This window comes from Ochotona princeps, chromosome 4, assembly GCF_030435755.1.
Source record: "Ochotona princeps isolate mOchPri1 chromosome 4, mOchPri1.hap1, whole genome shotgun sequence".
In the NCBI taxonomy this organism is placed as follows: Eukaryota; Metazoa; Chordata; class Mammalia; order Lagomorpha; family Ochotonidae; genus Ochotona; species Ochotona princeps.
Window position 1 is genome coordinate 3,266,495 of NC_080835.1, and position 18,860 is coordinate 3,285,354.

The 18,860-nt window shown below is 57.2% G+C and overlaps 1 protein-coding gene across 1 annotated transcript; it reads left to right on the plus strand.

Moving 5' to 3' along the window:
- Positions 1-787: 787 nt before the first annotated feature.
- On the plus strand, positions 788-8,722 carry C4H11orf24 (chromosome 4 C11orf24 homolog). Its single transcript, XM_058664144.1, has 4 exons — positions 788-808; positions 3,011-3,200; positions 6,885-7,033; positions 7,442-8,722. Exons 3-4 carry the CDS (start codon positions 6,958-6,960, stop codon positions 8,671-8,673), a joined length of 1,308 nt encoding a protein of 435 aa, XP_058520127.1. The 5' UTR covers positions 788-808; positions 3,011-3,200; positions 6,885-6,957; the 3' UTR covers positions 8,674-8,722.
- The last annotated feature ends 10,138 nt before the right edge of the window (positions 8,723-18,860 follow it).

Here is an 18,860-nt window from a genome sequence, read left to right on the forward strand (position 1 = left end):
TGCCACTGTGGTCCTGAGGCTCGGCCGCTCAGCTCAGCCCACACTCCCCAAGGGGCAACAGCCCAGTGGGTTCAAGGTTAGAGACTGAGGTTGGATGAGCGTGCATGCTGGGCCCACAAGTGCAGGTGGCCTCCCCATGGCTGGTCACCTGGGCTCCCGGGTGAGGGGTCTGACAGTGAGGTGCAGGTCTGTGGCTTCCGGAACAGCTCACAGCCTCGAAGTTGGGGGGGGTCTCACACCCTTGCGGGGTTCGCTCCACTCAGACATGTTTTAAAGCCCTATGGAGGGGCAGTGAGAGTGAGAGAGAGAGAGAGAGAGAGAGAGAGAGAGAGAGGCGGTGGAAGATCTTCCAGCCGCTGGGCCACTCCCCCAAACAGCCAGGGCCGAGCCAGGTCGGGTGGGTCCCCAAAACTGAGTGGGGGGTCATCTCCCGCTGTTTCCCCAGAGCATAAGCAGGGAGCTGGACCGCACAGGGGACGCTGGCCCCGGCCACAGGAGGCGCAGGGCCGTGCTGGCCGAAGGCGACGCCCAGGGGCACCCGACAACCCGCAAGCAGTCGCCCCCACAATCTCCCACTTGCGCAGGAGCGCCTTCCGGGAGACGTGGAGGGGCAGGGCCTCGCGCGGCCACGCCCCGGCCCGCCTCGCCGTGATGTCACTTCCGGGGCGGCCCGGGCGGGGCCCGACGTGGGGCGGCTGCCCCGAAGTGTCCCTCCTGCTCGGCCGGAGGCCACGTCCTCGCGCCGGGCAGCGGGAGCTGGCTGCGTCGTCCGAGGGCCGCCGGGCGGCCGCAGGCCTGCTGCGCCCGGGTGAGGGGCTCGCGCCGGCGTCCTCCTGCACCTGCTTGGGGCTGAGGGGGGAGGAGGATGCATGGGGCGGCGAGGCTTCGGGGAGAAAGTGAAGGGGCACCTCGTGGAGCGGGGGAGGCAGCGTGGACGGGGGTCTGGGAGCAGGGTCCCGGACTGGGGGAGAGGAGAAAGGAGGCTGGAGCTGGCGCGCTCCCACGTGGGTGGGGAGCGCAGGTCCCGGACCCTCAGGGCCAGGTTCTCTTGCAGACCCTGTCCTCATGCCGGCCTCCAGCGTGCACCTGCCTGGAGGCAGAGGGAGGCAGGGAGGGTCTTTCGATTTATGCGCACGTCCTTGTGGATGAGGGAGCCACAAGGTCCGATCTGCCCATGGTGCCAGCCCGCTTTAGACTCCTGCACTTGGCTGTGACACCCTGCCCCCTGCAAAAGGGTAGAAACCTCGAAGCAAGCTGGTGTCTCAGCCGCCTGTCTGGCCACGTGGACGTGTCCGTTGGACCCGTGGGCAGTGTCTGAATGGGTGAAACTTGAGTCCAGGTTCCTTGAGCTGCTGTAAGTTGCAGCCGGGTGACGTGTCGGGGTAAGGTCCCTGGGGCTTGCTCTCCCAGCCCCGACTCCCCGATGTGTAGATACTGGCCAGTGTTGGGTGTGGGCTGGGGCTGGGCTGCTGCTGATTAATGCTGATAGCCTGGTGGCACGTGGCAAGACCTTTGTCCCTGGCCGCGCCCGGATGTTCCTCAAGATGGAACAGAGAGAGATGCTGTGAGTCTGTTTGGCTATGTGTAAGTGGCGTGCACAGCTCATGGAAGGAGGTTTGTGTGCAGTTGAAAATCGAGCAAAGTTGGAGGCCAGGGGCATTGGGATGAGATTCAAGGTCACGGCCAGGAGAGGCCAGGAAGTGGACACTGGGAGGCTTGGTCTTGGATGCCTTAACCGTAAGAGTGTCCTGTGGCATCGCCCTGTGGGGAGGTGGTCCCTGAAGCTGAGGGCCCCCAGGACCAGCTCTTAACACAGGGTCTTCCACCCCTGGGGGTCTTTCTGTTCCTCTAAGATGATGATGCCTGTCTTTGGTCTCCGGGTCCTGGATCGTGACAAGAGTTCTGGAGTAGCTCTTCAGGGCTACCTTGGCGTGAAAGCCCTGGTGGGAGAAGCTGTAATTTTAAATCTTGTGAATGGTTTAATGGTTGTGAGTCGCTTTATAAAGATGAATACGGGTCCTCACACGCTGCTTCGACAGGTAGCATATTTGATTGGAAAGTGGAGGAGGCAGGACCGTGCCAGAGTGATGGAGCCAGTGACAGTACGGGCCTTTCCCGTAGGCACATTTCTGGCTCTGCGGGAGTGACCACCAGCCTGGTGAGCTCGGAGAAGACGCGGGGCACGGTGTCCTGCCCAAGGTTCCCAAGACAGCCCTGGGGAGACGCCTCGTGTGTGTGAGGCATTTCTCACATGCACGTGCAAGCATACCTCTTGGGGAGCGGGCCCTGAGGTCCTGTAGGGGTCATCGGGGGACACCCAAGCTGCCCCCTGAGTCCCCTGAGCAGACAGGAGCCTCCACGGCCGAGGGCAGCTGTTTGCGCTGGCTCGGTTCTCCGCCTCACTCCTGCATGCTTCCAACGCTGTGCTTGGTTCCTGGAAAGATGTGCCTTTGAGGCGTCGGTTCTCTCTTCACGTCTAGCTTTCGCCGTCTGCCGGCATCACCCTGCCGTTTTGCCTAGTTCCTCAAAACTCCTGGCCCCAAGTTACGCGTGTTTCCTTCCAGTGTGAGTTTCCTGGGCGTGGTTTCCAGGAGTGGGATCGCTTTGTTGCTTTTTTTTTTTTTTTTAAGATACAAAATAGACAATGAAAATGGGTGAATTCTCCCGTCTGGGGGTGGCATTTGGTGCCTTGTTGTACAGCCCTTGCTGGACTATGATGTCTGCCTGCTGAAGCAGGACCCTGGCAGGTTGGCAGAGCCAGGCCTGTGTGTCTTGCTGTAGATCAGCAGGAGCGCAGGGGGAGAGAAGTGTACCAGCTGCCAGGTTGTTCTGTGCGTGAAAGGGCTCACCAGTTCCTTGCCACACTGGGCCCTTTGGCGTTCTCCATCCTTGCCCATCTGTCCAGTTGGTTCCCTGCTGTGAAGGCGGCCTCCTTGGATGACGACGGCGCGGGCAGTCCTGGGTGACGGGATGGTGTCCCTTCTCCTAAGGAGTGTTGGTTCTGCTTCAGACCCTAGATGCACCTGTTTGCAGAGCGGAGTGTCTGCCTTTGTCGCACCCATGCACAAAGGATGCCACGGACTGGAAGTGCCCTTCCTGCAGAGCCAGCCGTGCCCTGGCTAGCCCCCAGTGCCCAGCCTATCGCTGTCCGAGGAGGAAGACAGCCCAGGCCAAGAGTGCACCCTGGACGGCTGCCTCTGGTAAGTGCCCAGCCCTTCAGCCGGGCCCGTGCGGCTTGGTGGCTTAGCATGCTGGGCAGAGTCCAGGAGAGAGAAGCACAAGCCTTCCAGCAGTTAAGGGGGACTCAGCTTTCCCTGGCATCCTTGTGTTCTTTTGTAATTTTTATTATTTTTAAGAATTATCCATTTGAAAGACAAAGTGTCAGAGACAGAGAGATTGTCCATGTCCTAGTTTACTCCCACCAGCACTGGGTCCAGCCAGGAGTTCCAGCTGCCTCCCATACCCGGTGACAAGTCGTCAGGTCTTTGAGTCACCGTCGGCTGCCTTCCAGGCTCCCTGGGCAGGAGGCTGGACCCGAAAGAAGCACAACACTGCAAGTTGTGGCTTGACTCACCGAGCCATGTCGCCTGCTCCGGGGCCTGCCTCCTGAATGGATCCAGTTGGTGGGCCACAGCAGGGGTGGGCATGAGAACCCGGGGCCACACAGTCCCTTCATGGACTTGTGTTGCAGTACCGCAGACTTGCAGGAGCCCCTGTGTGAGGCAGATGCCCCCCGATCTGCACCCCCAGGAAGCTGCTGGCTCAGATCTGCACCAGGGCTAGGGCTTGTAGGCAGGGAGACACATGGAGGACTTGGCAGGTAGGCAGAGTCCCAGGGCTCCAAATCCACTGCCTTCGCTGCGGCGCTGCCCTGAGCTTTGGCTGGCATCTCAAGCCAGGGTTGGCCCGCCTGCCTCTCGTCTGTGTCAAGAAAGCTTTAGTGGGATGTGGCCATGCCCATCCTTATGAATGTACTACAGTTTGACCCTACGGTGGCCGACTGTAGTAGCCAGCACCAGGAACCGCCTCCTCCAGGGAGAACGCATGTGCCCTGCTGCTCCCGCCCCCACCCCAGCCACAAGTGGGTCGGGCGTTCTTCGGGCCAGGAGCTCCAGCTTGAGCTGCTCATATCCACTGCTCTGCTTCTCCCCATCCTCATTTTTTTTTTCATCAAGACAATGCTTTCCATGACCGTGGAAGCCAGCACTGCCGTTTTGCCTGGCAAGGCTGAGGCCCCATTCCAAGCCCAGGAGGGGCCAGCAACCCTGAGATGGTCTTGGGGGAGGCGCCCTTGGAAGCTAGAGGCCCAGGACTCCGGGGGTCGGCAGCTTTGGCTTAGCGGTCAGGATGCCCCGTGGGACGCCCAGATCCCATGACCACGTCCCTGGCTTGAAGCCCCAGCGCTGCTTCCCATCCAGCTTCCTGCTAATGCACCCCTTGGGGGGTGGGACAGCAGAGGAGCCTCAGGTCCCAGGCAGGGAGCGCCATGCAGGGAGCGCTCCTCGGCCATGCGGGGTGCTTGCCTGTGTGTCCCAGGTCGCTGTCACGTGGCTTGGTGAGTGGCAAGGGGAATACCGGTGTTTCAGGCTTGGGAGCTGCTGCGCTCCCCACCCCCACCTCACTGCACCCCTCGAGCTGCCACTCCTTCCCAGGGCCCACAGCAGCCCCTGAGGGGCTGAGGGGCCGGTCCCTAACGCCCAGGCGGCTGGCCTGCATCCCACCAGGTGCTGGGTGAGCCCCAGAGGCTAGAGAGGCAGCGCCAGCCAGTCTCAGTCCCCCAGGTGGTCAGGAGACCCTGGGTGGGCCTTTTGAAGGTGGGTTGGGAGCCCAGGCAGCCTGCTCAGGGGGGCCAAGTGCAGGAAGGGCTTGACGAGATGGGGTTCGCGGGGTGCCGGGGCCGAGCTGAGGAGCTGAGGGCAAGGAGGGACCTGGCCAACAGAGGAAGCTTGGCGGGTGCCAGGGAATGTCCTGGCAGCCGTACCCCATGCGGGTCATGGCCAGGTTTCTTGACTGAGTCACTGCTGACTTTGGGGGTGGGTGGGGCGGGGCTGCTGCCCTGGCAGTGTGGGAGCTGTGGTTACATGCACATCACCTTCGTGTCAGGTGACGCCTCAAAGCCACCGCCCTTCTGGAAGAGACCAGAGGCCTGGGTGACTTGAGAGGCCTCCCACCCCCAGGGTGGCAGCCCTGTGTGCCTGCTTGGCCTGGGCTGTGGCCCCAAGGGAGGGCAGGGCCTTTCCAGCTGCCACGTGGACACAGGTGTTGAGCAAAGCTGAGTGCGGGCCTGGGGTGCCAGCTCGAGGTGGTGCCAGCTCTCCGGTTCACGCAGTGGCGAGAGACCCCAACCTGCTGCAGAGGGCCCTGGGCAGCTGGATGAGGCCGAATCCGTGCTGCAGTGTCGCCTCCCGCTGACCCTGAGCATCCGGGACAGGTGTTCAGAGCCACCTCTGTGGTCTCTTGCAGCCGCACCCTGGCCCCACCCTGAGTCCCGCAGCCCCTCTTCACCCCAGCCGCATCCCCCTGGGAGGGGCCCTAAGGGCTTGGGTCCTGCCTCTCCTGCCAGCCTCACACCTGGCCTGGCGGTCCCAGGGCCTTGCCTGGCACCCCTCCCCTGTCACTGCTGACCTGAGCGGCTGTCTCTCCCCGGCTCATGCCTGAGTCAGAGCCTGGCCAGGCGCACCTGGGGCAGCTGGCAGTGGCCTCTGCTGTCTCCTGCTGGACTGCTAGCCCTCCGGAGGAGGGGCTGTTAGTGGTGGTGGTCTTTTAGTCCTAGATTATTGCCCAGCATGAGTACGTGGCCACGGGGCGTAGGGCAACTGGGAGAGTGATGAACGGGGCAGCTGTTTGGCCTAGGCGTTCCAGCTTCCTGCCGGTGGGCAGCAGGTGACTGTCAGGGTTAGTGAACAGACAGCAAGAAGCAGCCTAACAGATAAATGATTGTATTCTACACTGCGGCCATCATCCACACTTCAGGATGACGCACTTTATTTGAGAATACAGAGACTTTTATACCCAAAAGAATGCAGATGTCACACAAAGGCTTTCATTAATTCTTATGTGAAGCTAGCAATTCTTAGAATAATTATTCTATTGTTAGTAAAACTAAAAAAAGTAAGAGAGAAGACATTAACACAGCATCTTGGTGTGCTTTGGTCTGTTATTTACAACTCAAGGAAAGCAGAAGGACAGATAGAGCATTGAGGCCAGGGACGCGCTCTGCTGTTATCTTTAACCAGGGGCAGGCACAAAGCAGAGGTAACACTGTGGATTTTGGTTGCCACTTGGTGTTGCAAGGTTAGACACACGCCCAGGTGTTCCTGGCTTGTGAATCACTCGCTTGTCTGCTGATGCACACGGCTCCTTCAGGTGACGGCTTCCTGCCACCCACGTGGAGTCAGCCTGGCCCCGCCCTGTCGCTGTGGGCATTTGGGGAGTGACCCAGAGAGTGGAAGATCTCTCCCCATGTATCTGTCCTCCTCTGTCTCTCCAAACAAAAATGAAAACATTTTCAGGAAGAGAATGTGTTAGATATAGTGGTAGATGAGTGGGAGGGTGTGTGAGTGGCCGCAGGGCGGGGTCTCCCTGCAGCCCACGGAGAATCTGAAGGGGAACTTGGCCGCGCCCATCTTGGTGGCGAGGGGTCTCACACCACCAGCACGGCTGAGGCCTTGGTGCTCTGCTGCCGTTTGCAGCTCTGAGCCCTGGTTGGCATAGGTCAAGGCCGTGGTGACCTGAGTGCCTCTGAGCAAGTGCACAGCAGGTGGCTCTTGCCAGCCAGCCATGGTCTGCACCTTGAACCCCACTGCCCACACAGCAGGTGTGGCCCACGTGGCTGGGTGTGGCTACCCCAGCGCCTTCTAACCACAGTACTTTCCTGGACACAGATCCCCTGGCCGAGCAGAAGGGTGCTGTCGCCGCCCTGAGAAGCCGGCTGGCCTGGTCCTGCCTGTCTGCAAGATGTGGGCGTCCCTCGTGCTCCTGTGGCTCGCCTGCTTGTCCCTGACTGAAGGCCACGTGGTGTCCACTGCTGCTCGTAAGTGAGGAGGTGGGGTACCTGCTCCCCAGTCCACGGGAGCCCCATGCAGCTCGAGCACATGGGGTGCTGGACTGGGAAGGTTTTCCAGGAGACCAAACAGCTGAGCCCGGCCTTGCAAAGCTTCTCGAGTGTTCTCCCCCTCTGATTCAATTCATCCTTCAGATGTTTATCTCAGGCGCCCCCTCCCAAGGAGTTCACTCATCCACAGAGGCCACACTTAGTCTCCACACTGTTCAGCTCGGGGCTTCTCGTCCAGCGCCAGGCATTGTGTGTGGTCTTCAGCAGCCCATGTGTGTGCTGCCTGGCCACATCGAGCATTCTGGGTGTGCTTGGGAACCCAGTCCATCAGCGCCCTTCTTTGGGCTTTCATGTGAACGATGTGTCTCTTCTCTCTCTGCCCTGAAGGGACCTTAGTCCGACGAGAGATCTCAGGGGAAGCAGATCCAGAGGGCAGTAACAAAATGTCAGCTAACAACACTGCGGTTACGCCAGCTCCTGGCATGATGACCACAGGGACCTCAGTGGCCAGCCACACCTCCACGGAAGTCACAGCAGGGACAGCAAACAGCTCACACACAGCTGCTTCGGCTTCTACACGGGACACAACAAGGACCATGACGACAGTGATGGCGACAATGCCGATAACAGGCCGGGTGGCCTCCGTAGCTCCCTCGTCCACGACGTCCAGGCTCACGACCCCGGGGCCCACGACCCCTGGGCCCATGTCTGTGTGGACAACCCCACCCGTCACTTCCACTGGGCTTCCGCCCTCCAGTACAGCTGTTGCTCAGGTGCCAAACAGCATGCTGCCCAGCACGGCCCCGCCAGCAGCACCGGCTACACATGCCCTTTCCACTGCTGTGACCTCTACAGACATGAGCCGTCCCATGGGCAGCCCTGGGAATGGCACAGCCAGTCCCCAAGCACAAGGCCCCACATCCCCACAGCCCACCCCCACGCCCTCACCCACGGCACCTAGGCCCACCCCCACGCCCTCACCCACGGCCCCGGAGTCCACCCCCACACCCTCACCTACGACCCCGGAGCCCACCCCCACTCCCTCACCCACGACCCCGGAGCCCACCCCCACTCCCTCACCCACGACCCTGGAGCCCACGCCCACTCCCACTCCCTCACCCACGACCCCAGAGCCCACCCCCACTCCCACCAGCTCTTCTTTGCTGCCTTCTACAGCAGTGACAACCACCAAGCCACACAGCAAGGAGCCAACCAGCGGTGCTGTTCCAGCACCTAGCACCCAGCTGACCCCTCAGGTGCAGACCACACCCCCCCACCCCACATCGCCTGGTGGGCCAGCCACCGCTCGGACGTCAGAGCAGGTGGAGACTAAAGCCACGGCCAGTTCCAGCTCCAGCTCAGGGGTCTCACCGCCACTGCCGGCCACAGACTCATGCCCACCCAGCACGCGGGGCCCATACTTGGTGGTCACCACGAGGCCGCTGACCCCTTTGCCCGTCAACAAAGCCATCCTACTGGTGGTGCTCATGCTGGGTGTGGCCCTGTTTGTCTCCGTCCTGGTCCTGTTTGCCCTGCAGGCCTACGAGAGCTACCGGAAGAAGGACTACACGCAGGTGGACTACCTGATCAACGGCATGTATGCTGACTCAGAGATGTGAGAAGCCGGGGCCGTGGCTGCACGACGTGCCGCCCAGAATCCCGAGCTGCAACCTAGGGGGTCGGGCCAGACACTCCGACGCACTCACCTGTCAGCACGGCCGAGAGAGAGTTGCTGCTTTGTTTTTGATATTTATTTTTGTAAAGTCACACAGCGAGGAGCAACTGGGGACTGCTGCCACAGGTCACCGCCTTTGGTCCCCGCGGGGAGTAAAGTGACGCTGTCTTCCAATCAGTGTGTCCGTGTCTGCGTGTCCTGTCCACAGCCACTCCCTGTGGTACCTCATATTTACTTTTTTTTTTTTTTAATTTATTTTTATTAGAAAGTCAGATATACAGAGAGGAGGAGAGACAGAGAGGAAGATCTTCCATCCATTGATTCACTCCCCAAGTGAGCCGCAACGGCTGGTGCTGTGCATGGATCCGAAGCCTGGAGCCAGGAACCTCTTCCCGGTCTCCCACACGGTTGCAGTGTCCCAAGGCTTTGGGCCATCCTCGACTGCTTGCCCGGGACACAAGCAGGGAGCTGGATGGGAAGTGGAGCTGCTGGGATTAGAACCGGCGCCCATATGGGATCCCAGGGTGTTCAAGGCGAGGACTTTAGCCGCTAGGCCATGCCGCCGGATCCCCTCATATTTACTTTTTAAAGATTTATTTTTATTGGGAAGGCAGACATACACAGAGAAGGAGAGACAGACAGCTGGCTCACTCCCCAAGTGGCCCAGTGGCCAAAGCTGCACCAATCTGGAGCCAGGAGCCTCTTCCCGGTCTCCCACGCGGGTGCAGGGTCCCAAGGCTTTGGGCTGTCCTCAACTGCTTTCCCAGGCCACAAGCAGGGAGCTGGATGGGAAGTGGAGCTGCCGGGATACGAACTGGCACCCATACAGGATCCTGGCACATACAAGGCAAGGACTTTAGCCACTAGACTATTGCGCTGAAACCCCCATGATTTTTAAGCTTTATTTCCGTCCTGCTGGCTCAGTGCCCAGACACCCGCTAACAATCAAGGCCAACCCAGGCTGAGGATTGGAGCCAAAACCTTCCGTCCCAGTCGCCCACGCGGGTAGTAGGGGCCCACAGGCTTGTCGCATCTGCCCGCCGCAGCTGGATCAGAAGTGGGCTAGATGGAAGTCGAAGCAGGTGCTGTGGTCCGGGCTGCGGGCACTCTGCCTTTGGGAGGGCAGGAGTCGGGGTTCTGTCAGCATTCAGCTTGACGTCGCCCTGAGGTGCCCCCTGTTCCAGCACTTCCTGGGGCCTCCCGTGATGCCCACATCCGCCCAGGCACTCGAAAGGTGAGACCCCCTGGCCATCTGCCTCCGAGCTCTGGCATGGTTGTGAAGGAACGGGGACCCAACATGGCTGGCAGAATCCCCGCAGCCCTTGCCGCCAAGGAGGCGGGGCGGTTACTGCTAGCACACGGGGCCCAAGTGAGCCTCCCTTAGCAGGTCCCCATGCCAGGCCTCTGAGCCATCATGCTGTGTGTGAGCCAGCCCCAGTGCCCGTGCTAAGCACCCATACCTCGCTGAACCCCAGCTGGGCAGTACCACCATCCCATGCTCGCCACAGGACCACCAAGGCACAGAGGTCAGTCACCCACCCAGAGCCAGGGCCAAGGGTAGTTTTCACTTTTTTTTTTTTTTTTTTTTTTTAAGATTTATGTTGGTTCACTCCGCAGACAGCCGCGGTGGCCATGGCTGGGCCAGGTGGAAGACGGGAGAACTCCGCCCGGGTCTCCCATGTGGGTGCCAGCACACAAGCACTTGGGCTGTCTTCCACCACTCTCCCAGGCACATTAGCAGGGAGCTGGATTGAAGTGGAGCAGCCGGGGCTTGAACCGGTGCTCACACAGGATGCCATCTCCTAGAGTCAGGGCCATAGCCTCATTCTAGCACCGTGGTCCCTTCTGTCGTTTGCCTGGGCCAGGCTGTACCATCTGGCTGTCCTCTGGCCACCTGCCCACTCGGCCGCAGGAGCCAATAAGCCGTCACAAGGCAGGAGCACCTTGCAAGGCTGTGTTCCCAGGGTGGGTCTGGAAAGTGGTGGAATGTTCTGGAACTCAGCTTCTCCATCTGGGAGGCAGAGAGACAGAACAATCTGCTGTTGCCAATGTACTCGGGAGTGCCCAGCCCAAGCTGAGGCCAGGGAGTTGATGGCAGCTGTAAAATGCTGTCACTAGGACCACGGCTTCCCCTCCCAGAGCCTTCCCACCCTGTGGGGGGCTGTTGCCCAGCCTCCGATGGCTTCCATCACCTCCACAAAGGAATTCGCATGTTCTGGACCAGGAAACAGGACGGGGGAGTCCCAGGCTGTCTGAGCTAGAGACACAGTTCGCCTCCTGACTCCTGACTTGCTCAGCCACTATGCTCTGGTGGTGGCCGGCAGCTGGTTGGTTAGAGTCCCCTGCAGCTCTTCCCAACACGGGAAGACAAGTGAGGAGCCTACATTTTCAACTTTTCAATATTAGAAGGAAATACCTTGGCCCGGCGCGATACTGTAGCAGCTAAAGTCCTCGCCTCGCACGCGCCAGGATCCCATATAGGCACCCGTTCTAATCCCGGAGGCCCCACTTCCCATCCTGCTCCCTGCTTGTGGCCTGGGAGAGCAGTTGAGGACGGCCCAAAGCCTCGGGACCCTGTGCCCATGTGGGAGACCCGAAAGAAGCTCCTGGCTTTGGATTGGCTCAGTACCGGCCATTGCAGCTGCTTGGGGTGTGAACCATCAGACGGAAGATCTTCCTCTCTGTATATCTGTCTTTCCAATAAAAATAAAATAAATCTTAAAAAAAAAAAGAAAGAAAGAAAATACCCAAGACAAGCTACGTCGGAGGGAATGGGCTCATTTGTTCCTGTTTGTGAGGTCCAAATCCAGTGGTTCGGCTTCTGGAGAGGGCAGCGGGGAGAGGCTGGCCGTGCAGGGATGCGTGTGGGAGTCCAGGCTGCTGCAGCAGAGGAACTGCCCTGGACCAAGGCTGGGCGTGGGCGGGCCTGACCCTGTGACCTACGGGCCTCCCAGCAGGCCCCGCCTCCTCCCAGGAGCACCACCCAGCCTCCAAACCCGGGTCTGGGAGCACAGTCATGGCAGCTGGGGAGTCCTCTCGGCCCGTGGGCGCCTTGCTCCTCCTGGGAGGTGAGACCACCCCCCACGCCTGCACCTTGCAGCTTGGGGCCAGCGTCCGTCAGCAGGTGCACTGTCCCCTCTCGAGCAGGTGTCCCAAGAGAGAGTAGCGGCCCCATACTTCTCTCCTTAGGGACCCCGTTGCCGGCCACCCCAAGGCCAAGCTCAGAATGGACCCCCAGAAGGTCTGCCTGGCCGTGTCACCCAGCCCAGCCGAGCTGTGGACCTGGACTTGGGTCCCATCAGCAACCCTCAGTGTACTTGTCATCCATGGGTCCACCTGCCCACTCCAGCTCCCAGCCCAACCCTGGCCATCCATGTCCCTGCTGCCAGGGACCAAGCTGTGCCTTGCTCCTCCCCGTCCAGGAGCTCACAGAGGGACCCTCCTGAGCGTTCATGGGAAGGGCGCCCATCCCTTCATGTGGGAGAAGACAGCAGAAAGGCGGGGGTGCTGGCCCCATCCTCCACTGGGCTGACTTTCTCCATCCCGCAGCAGACAGGGCCCGGGCAGAGGAAGGTCATGCGTGCCCCCTGGCGGCCGGTCGCCGCGATGCCCAGCCTGGCTCCCCCAGCTCTGGTGTGCACCAGTGGGAGCAGTGGCCGGGGAGGGGAGCCCCCTGCAATCCCCCCTACCATGCTTGCACCCACCCTCAGGGTCTCACATGTGCTGGTGGGTGCTGTGGCCTTCTTAAGGGAAACCAAGGGAGCCGTTCGTGACTGTGTGAGAAGGTGGGTGAATGTGCATGGGTGTGTGAACTGTGTGTGTGACTTCAAGTGTGAAGGTGTATGAACATGACCCAAGGCCTCGGTCCATCCTCGGCTACTTATCGGGCATACAGGACTCGAACCGGAAATGAAGGCTGGCGCCACAGACACAGGCTGACTGTGCTGCTCCGCTGCTTTACCACCAAGCCGTTGTTATTATTATTTTATTTAAAGATTTATTTAGTTTTGGGCACGGCGCGATAGTGTAGCGGTTTAAAGCCTCGCCTTGAACGGGCCAGGATCACATATGGGCGCCGGTTCTAATCCTGGCAGTCCCGCTTCCCATCCAGCTCCCTGCTTGTGGCCTGGGAAAGCAGTCGAGGACGGCCCAAAGCCTTGGGACCCTGCACCTGTGTGGGAGACCTGGAAGAGGTTCCTGGCTTTGGATTGGCTCAGCACCAGCCGTTGCGCCCGCTTGGGGAGTGAACCATCGTACGGAAGATCTTTCTCCCTGTCTCTCCTCTCTGTATATCCGCTTTTCCAATAAAAAAATAAATAAAACTTAAAAAAAAAACAAGACTTATTGGGCCCAGCACCGTGGCCTAGCAGCTAAAGTCCTCGCCTTGAACGCGCCGGGATCCCATATGGGCGCCGGTTCTAATCCCGGCAGCTCCACTTCCCATCCAGCTCCCTGCTTGTGGCCTGGGAAAGCAGTTGAGGATGGCCCAAAGCCTTAGGACCCTGCACCCGTGTGAGAGACCTGGAGGAGGTTCCTGGCTCAGTTCAGGCTGTTGCAGCCACTTGGGGAGTGAGTCAGTGGATGGAAGATCTTTCTCCATCTCCTCCTCTCTGTCTATCTGACTTCCCATTAAAAATAAATAAGTTTTTTTTAAGGCAGATTTAAAGAGAGATAGTGTGCTGGGGGTACTTGCATCTACCCATTGACACCCTAGATGGCCCTGGGGGCATTGCGCTATGCCAGGGGAAGCCAGGAGCTTCCTCTGGGTCTCCCATGTGTGGGCACAGGTCGAAGCACCTGCACCATGCTCTGCCAGAACTTCAACTAGTGCTCAAATGGGATGGCAGCAGCTGAGGCACTAGCTTAGCCCACTGGGTCTGCACACAGGCCCGTCCTACCCAGTTCCTTAGCCATTTGGTGCCACACCAAGAAGGCTGGGAGTGTGGGATTCTGCCCGCAGGGAGCCTGATGGAGAGGACTCTGCACCTCAAGCTGGGCTTGCCAGTCCCCAGTGAGCAGCCAGCTGGCGGCCAGCTGCTGCCTCGGGCCTCTGGCACACTGGCTGCCCTCTAGGACACCAGCACTAAGCTGGGCTGCATTGATCGCTGTTGTGGGCTAAGGAGTTGATTAGCACTCCTTGGGCTGGGCAGGAATAGGAACCGGGCTTGTAGCTAAAAACACCTGGACTAATTGGACTCATCTGTACCCAATACCCCACTAAATGAGGAGGGGGGGAGAGTATATAAGGAGAGAAGGAGCAATAAAGGGAGACTTCACAAGACTTCCACCATCACTGGTCTCCTGTCGGTGCTTCATCCCCAGACCCTCTCCGTGTCCACATTACTGGCTCTCTGGCCGGAGCAAATGGCGCCTAATGTGGGGCACGGCACGAGGGACAATCTGAGGGGCCCCTGGACCTACGAAGGTAAGTTTAGAATTAAAATTTCGCATGGGCATAAGTGATTTCATCCCCAGACCCTCTCCCCATCCTGGGGCACGAGGGATAGTCTGAGGGACCCCAGAAATCCAGAGACAAGCTTAGAATTAAATATTTTGCAGGGGCATAAGTAAAATTTATCATGGGCCAAGAACTCGCTAAAGTGCAGATGATTAAGGGAATCTGAGATCTGCTCCAGTCACAAGGCACCGACATTAAGCTTAGGGCCTTGCAGAAATTCCTTGAAACTGTCTGTGACGTGTCCCCCTGGGTTGCTCTCCTTGCAGCCTCCTTTTTCCTCTGGTGCTTGGTAAAAAAATGCTTTGTCATCCCCTCAAGCGGTGGTGCAACCCTTCCTTCAAAAATTATCAGTAAGAAGGATAATTTCTTATGCAAAGCAGAGTAAGAAGACAGAAGGGACCCCAAACCAGGGTAAAAAAGGAGAAGGAACCCCAGACCAAAGTCTGGAGAAACTGCATGAAGATTCGATGTCCTCTTCTGAGGAGGAAGGGGAAGAGGATGGACGTGAGTCTTCCAAGGCTCCTCCACCCGTAGAGGATATGCCCACAAAGCGTGTGCCGAGCAAAAATCGCTTTGGCCAGGCATGGAGCCCTCTGCGCCGCCTGTGCCATCGGTGCCATTGAGTCTGGGCACAGCTGTGAAAGGTTTATGGTAACAACTTCAGCTTCTCTTTCTTCAGTTGAGGCAGGATTAACTATAGCCCCAGACAAAATGCAACTTGTTTCTCCGTTTAATTATTTGGGATTCAACTTTTTCAGAATTGTATTAACCCCCCCCCAAATTTCCATAGCCCAGATGTTTTTAGCCATCTTTAAGAAGGCATCAAGAATTCAAAAGTTTCAAATTCTAGGGCTTCCCTTGGTATTCTTACGAGGCCTCAAGAGTGCCAACGGATTTATCTTCCATTTTGTGGATACAGTTAATCAAGTTGATTGAAGTATATTAAGATTATTTGCAAATGGACGTGACACACATCCCAGAGCTTGGGACACTAAAGTATGTGCATGTCACTATCAATACTTGTTCTGGATTTATTCTAGCCACTCCTCAGGCAGGGGAACAAGTCAGGCACGCTCTGGCCCATTGCTATGCGTGTTTTTCCATCTTGGGAACTCCCAAAGTTATTAAAACTGATAATGACACTTGCTATGCCAGCAGTAAGTTTTCTGATTTTGCTGCCTCCCACATATACAACTAATTACAGGTATTCCCTATAATCCTCAAGGACAAGGTATTGTGGAACGTGCCAACCGTACTGTTAAGGATTACCTTATTAAAACAAAAAGGGGGAGTATGGCATTCCCCAAGATCATTTGAACCTTGTTTTATTTATCTAAAATTTCCTAACATTGGATGCTGAAGGACGGTCTGCTGCAATCATCATTGGAATCCGTCTCAGAAGCAGAAGGGTTATGTGATGTGGAAGGATCCCTTGACTGGTCAGTGGCAAGGCTCAGATCCCATCTTCATGTGGGGGTGAGGATGAGTTTGTGTTTTCCCAGAAAATGAAAATGGCCCACGGTGGATTCCCGAGAGGCTTTCCGGCAAGCTCCTGCTGCGGAGTCTTGTGAAAGCTCAGGTACTGGCCATGGTGATGGCATTTGAGTCAGAAGATCAACAGGACAAGCAAGTACATTAGGCCTTTATATATTACGGAAGTATATCAGTACATTGTTAAGCACCCCTCTTTTATCTTCCTCCTATGAGCACCAAGGTCCCGGTATTTCCCGCTTTTTCTAAGGGGCAGCTTTGCGGGGAATGGGCAGGCACTGCATGCCCCCCCTTGTTATACTAAGGGAGGCAGTTATTCCTATGGAAATTATTAGTTCAATCACTCCTCTAGATTTGAGGACTCGCTCACTTGGATAAACCTCAGCTCCTTGAATTTTAAGCCCGTGTCTGCCTGTGTTATCCCCCCGTTTTTCTCTCATACAGAAAACATCTCTGAAATGAATTGCACTGAGGTCAGCTGCACCCTAACGGCGTGTTGGAATGGCAATGGTGATACTGCTGTTGTCATGCGGCTGTCCGGAATCCTGCCTGTGCCTGTCAGGGCTAACGGAGAGGCCTCTGTTGGCCTGATAAGGCGTAAAAGAGACTTTCGCATAACATCGACCATCGTAGCCAGCATTGCTGTGGCATCGGCAGCCACCACCACAGCAGCGGTGACCCTAGGACACACTAAGCAACCACTGAGCCCATGAACAAGCTTGCAGAACTGACCACCCGAGCAATGGAACAGAACTGGATAGCTGAACACACGCAGGTGGGCATGCTTATGTTGTAACAGCAGGTTGATATGTTGGCAGAGGAGCAGCAGATGCTGTGGGATATGGTTAGGGCCTCTTGTTCTCCATCATATGTCTTTATGTGTGTGACACCTGTGCAAGTGCAAAATGTTTCCCAAGCCCGGGAACTGCTGTCTGCTCATTGCTACTGAGCTAAAGATACTCCTAGCCATGCAACAGGGTTACCAGCCTCCCCAGTATGGTTTGTGCAGCTGCAGCAGGCAACACATTGAATGGCAGCCAGTGATGGGTAAGATGGACCGGGCACTGACCAACCTAAGACAGGGGCTCCGTCATGCTACGGAGATTCCCGATGACGGGTAAGGCTGATAACCTGAGAGTCCACAACAGAAGTCAGGCACATTCAAGTCTGCTTTAAAACAAAAAAAGGAGGACCTGTTGTGGGCTAAGGAGTTGATTAGGACTTGTTGGGCTGGGCAGGAACAGGAACTGGGCTTGTAGCTAAAAACACCTGGACTAATTGGACTCATCTGTACCCAATACTCTACTAAATGAGGATGTGGGGGAAGAATATATAAGGAGAGGTGAAGGAGCAATAGAGGCTTCGCAGGGACCTCCACCATCACTGGTCTCCTGTGGGTGCTTCATCCAGAGACCCTCTCTCTGTCCACGTTACTGGCTGTGCTGGCCATAGCAGATCACTATTACCTCCAGTGAACTGAGGCTCCATCACCAGCCTCTCTCCAGCAAAATGATAAAGTTGGCAGTAGCTGGGTGTTGTTTTAAAGTAAAATGGAAAAGCAGAGTGGATGCAAAGAAAACCATGATGTGGAAGCTATATTCTCTTGTTTCCAACAGGCTGCAAAAGCAGCCAGCCCCAGGGCCTTAGCACCATGTGTGCGTGGCTAGGACGGAGCTGGGAAGCTTCCCAGGTCCCCACAGCATTCGCTGCAGACTTGGGCGACACAACTCCCTTGTCAGAAAGCAGCTAGGAAACAGCCCAGAGCCTGCAGAGTGGCCATTTGACACCACTTCCTTCACAGGACCAGGACCGTGGGGAAGAGCTTGGTTCCCAAACTGCAGTTCTGTGCCTTTAAGGCAAGTCTGCTCCCATGGTCTCTGCATCTCTGCCTGGACACTTTGCCTCCAGGGTGCAGGTGGAATGTCCTGGATCCCACATGCTTGTGGCCAAGAGTGTTTCTTACTACAGTTCACATTTTATTGTGGGGTCCTCGCCCACAAGTCAGAGATATCTTGGTAGCTTTGTTTCATGCGGTGGTACTCTGCAGGACACAAGCATGGGAGCCGAGCAGGAGCCTATTAGCCAAGCATGGCAACAGCAGCCGCAGCTACACTCCAGGAGCCACTGCACTGCCTTGTCGAGAGGCGGAGCGTAACCCATTTGGTTACTTCAGAAATAAGACAAAATGGGGGCTGCCATGGTGGCACAGCACGTTAGGCTGCTGCTCTACTTCCGATCCAACTCCCTCTTAACATCACACACTGGGAAAGCAGTGCAAGGTGCCCCAAGTCCCTGGGCCCCTGCGCCCACAGGGGAGACCCAGAAGCAGCTCCTGGCTGCTGAGCAGCTGCTGATCAGCTCAGCTCTGGCCTTTGCAGCCTTTCCAGGAACAAGACGAAGACCTCTCTTTTCCTTCTCTGTGAAATCTACTTTTCAAATAAATAAAATTTTTTAAAGATTTGTTTTTATTGGAAAGTCATATATACAGAGAGGAGGAGAGATAGATTCACTCCAGGTGGCCGCAATGGCCAGAGCTGAGCCAATCCAAAGCCAGGAGCCAGCTCTTCCTGGTCTCCCGTGTGGGTGCAGGGTCCCAAGGCTTTGGGCCGTCCTCCACTGCTTTCCCAGGGCACAAGCAGGGAGCTGGGTGGGAAGCATGGCCACTAGGATAAGAACTGGCACCCATATGGGATCCTGGCGCATACAAGGCAAGGACTTTGGCTGCTGGATTACTGCGCCAGTGCCTCAGAAAATTTTTTTTCTTAAACCTCCAAGTTGTGTGCATGCGAGGAAACATGCTGACCATAGGTGACTGAAGAGTCCCTGGATTGTCTCCCGGAATCCCCAAGGCCCTGTCCCACTGCCCCCCACTCCTTGTGGCTTAGCAGTCCTGAAGCCAGCACTGCTGGCTGAATCCCCAAGCCCCTGTCCCACTGCCCCCCCCCCCCCACTGCAACCTCTACAGGTTTTGGCATCTCAAGAAATACACATCTCACTAATGTAAGCAAAAAAACCCCTTGGGGTCTTTTTATTGAAATGGAAAAATTAGGAAAAAAAAAAAGAAAAAAAGAAAAAAGTGCCCATGGAGTCTGTAGCCTGGATTGGTCCATTTCTTGCTCTGACTTCATAAGGGCCCACTGTGAGGGATTTCCGGGCTGGGCTGTGATGGGTCCATCTCTCGC

Excerpts from the sequence above, each read along its gene's own strand:
- C4H11orf24 (XM_058664144.1), top strand. The coding sequence starts at position 6,958 with ATGTGGGCGTCCCTCGTGCTCCTGTGGCTCGCCTGCTTGTCCCTGACT. Across the intron at positions 7,034-7,441 it reads CGTGGTGTCCACTGCTGCTC|GGACCTTAGTCCGACGAGAG; the intron begins GTAAGTGAGGAG and ends TCTGCCCTGAAG.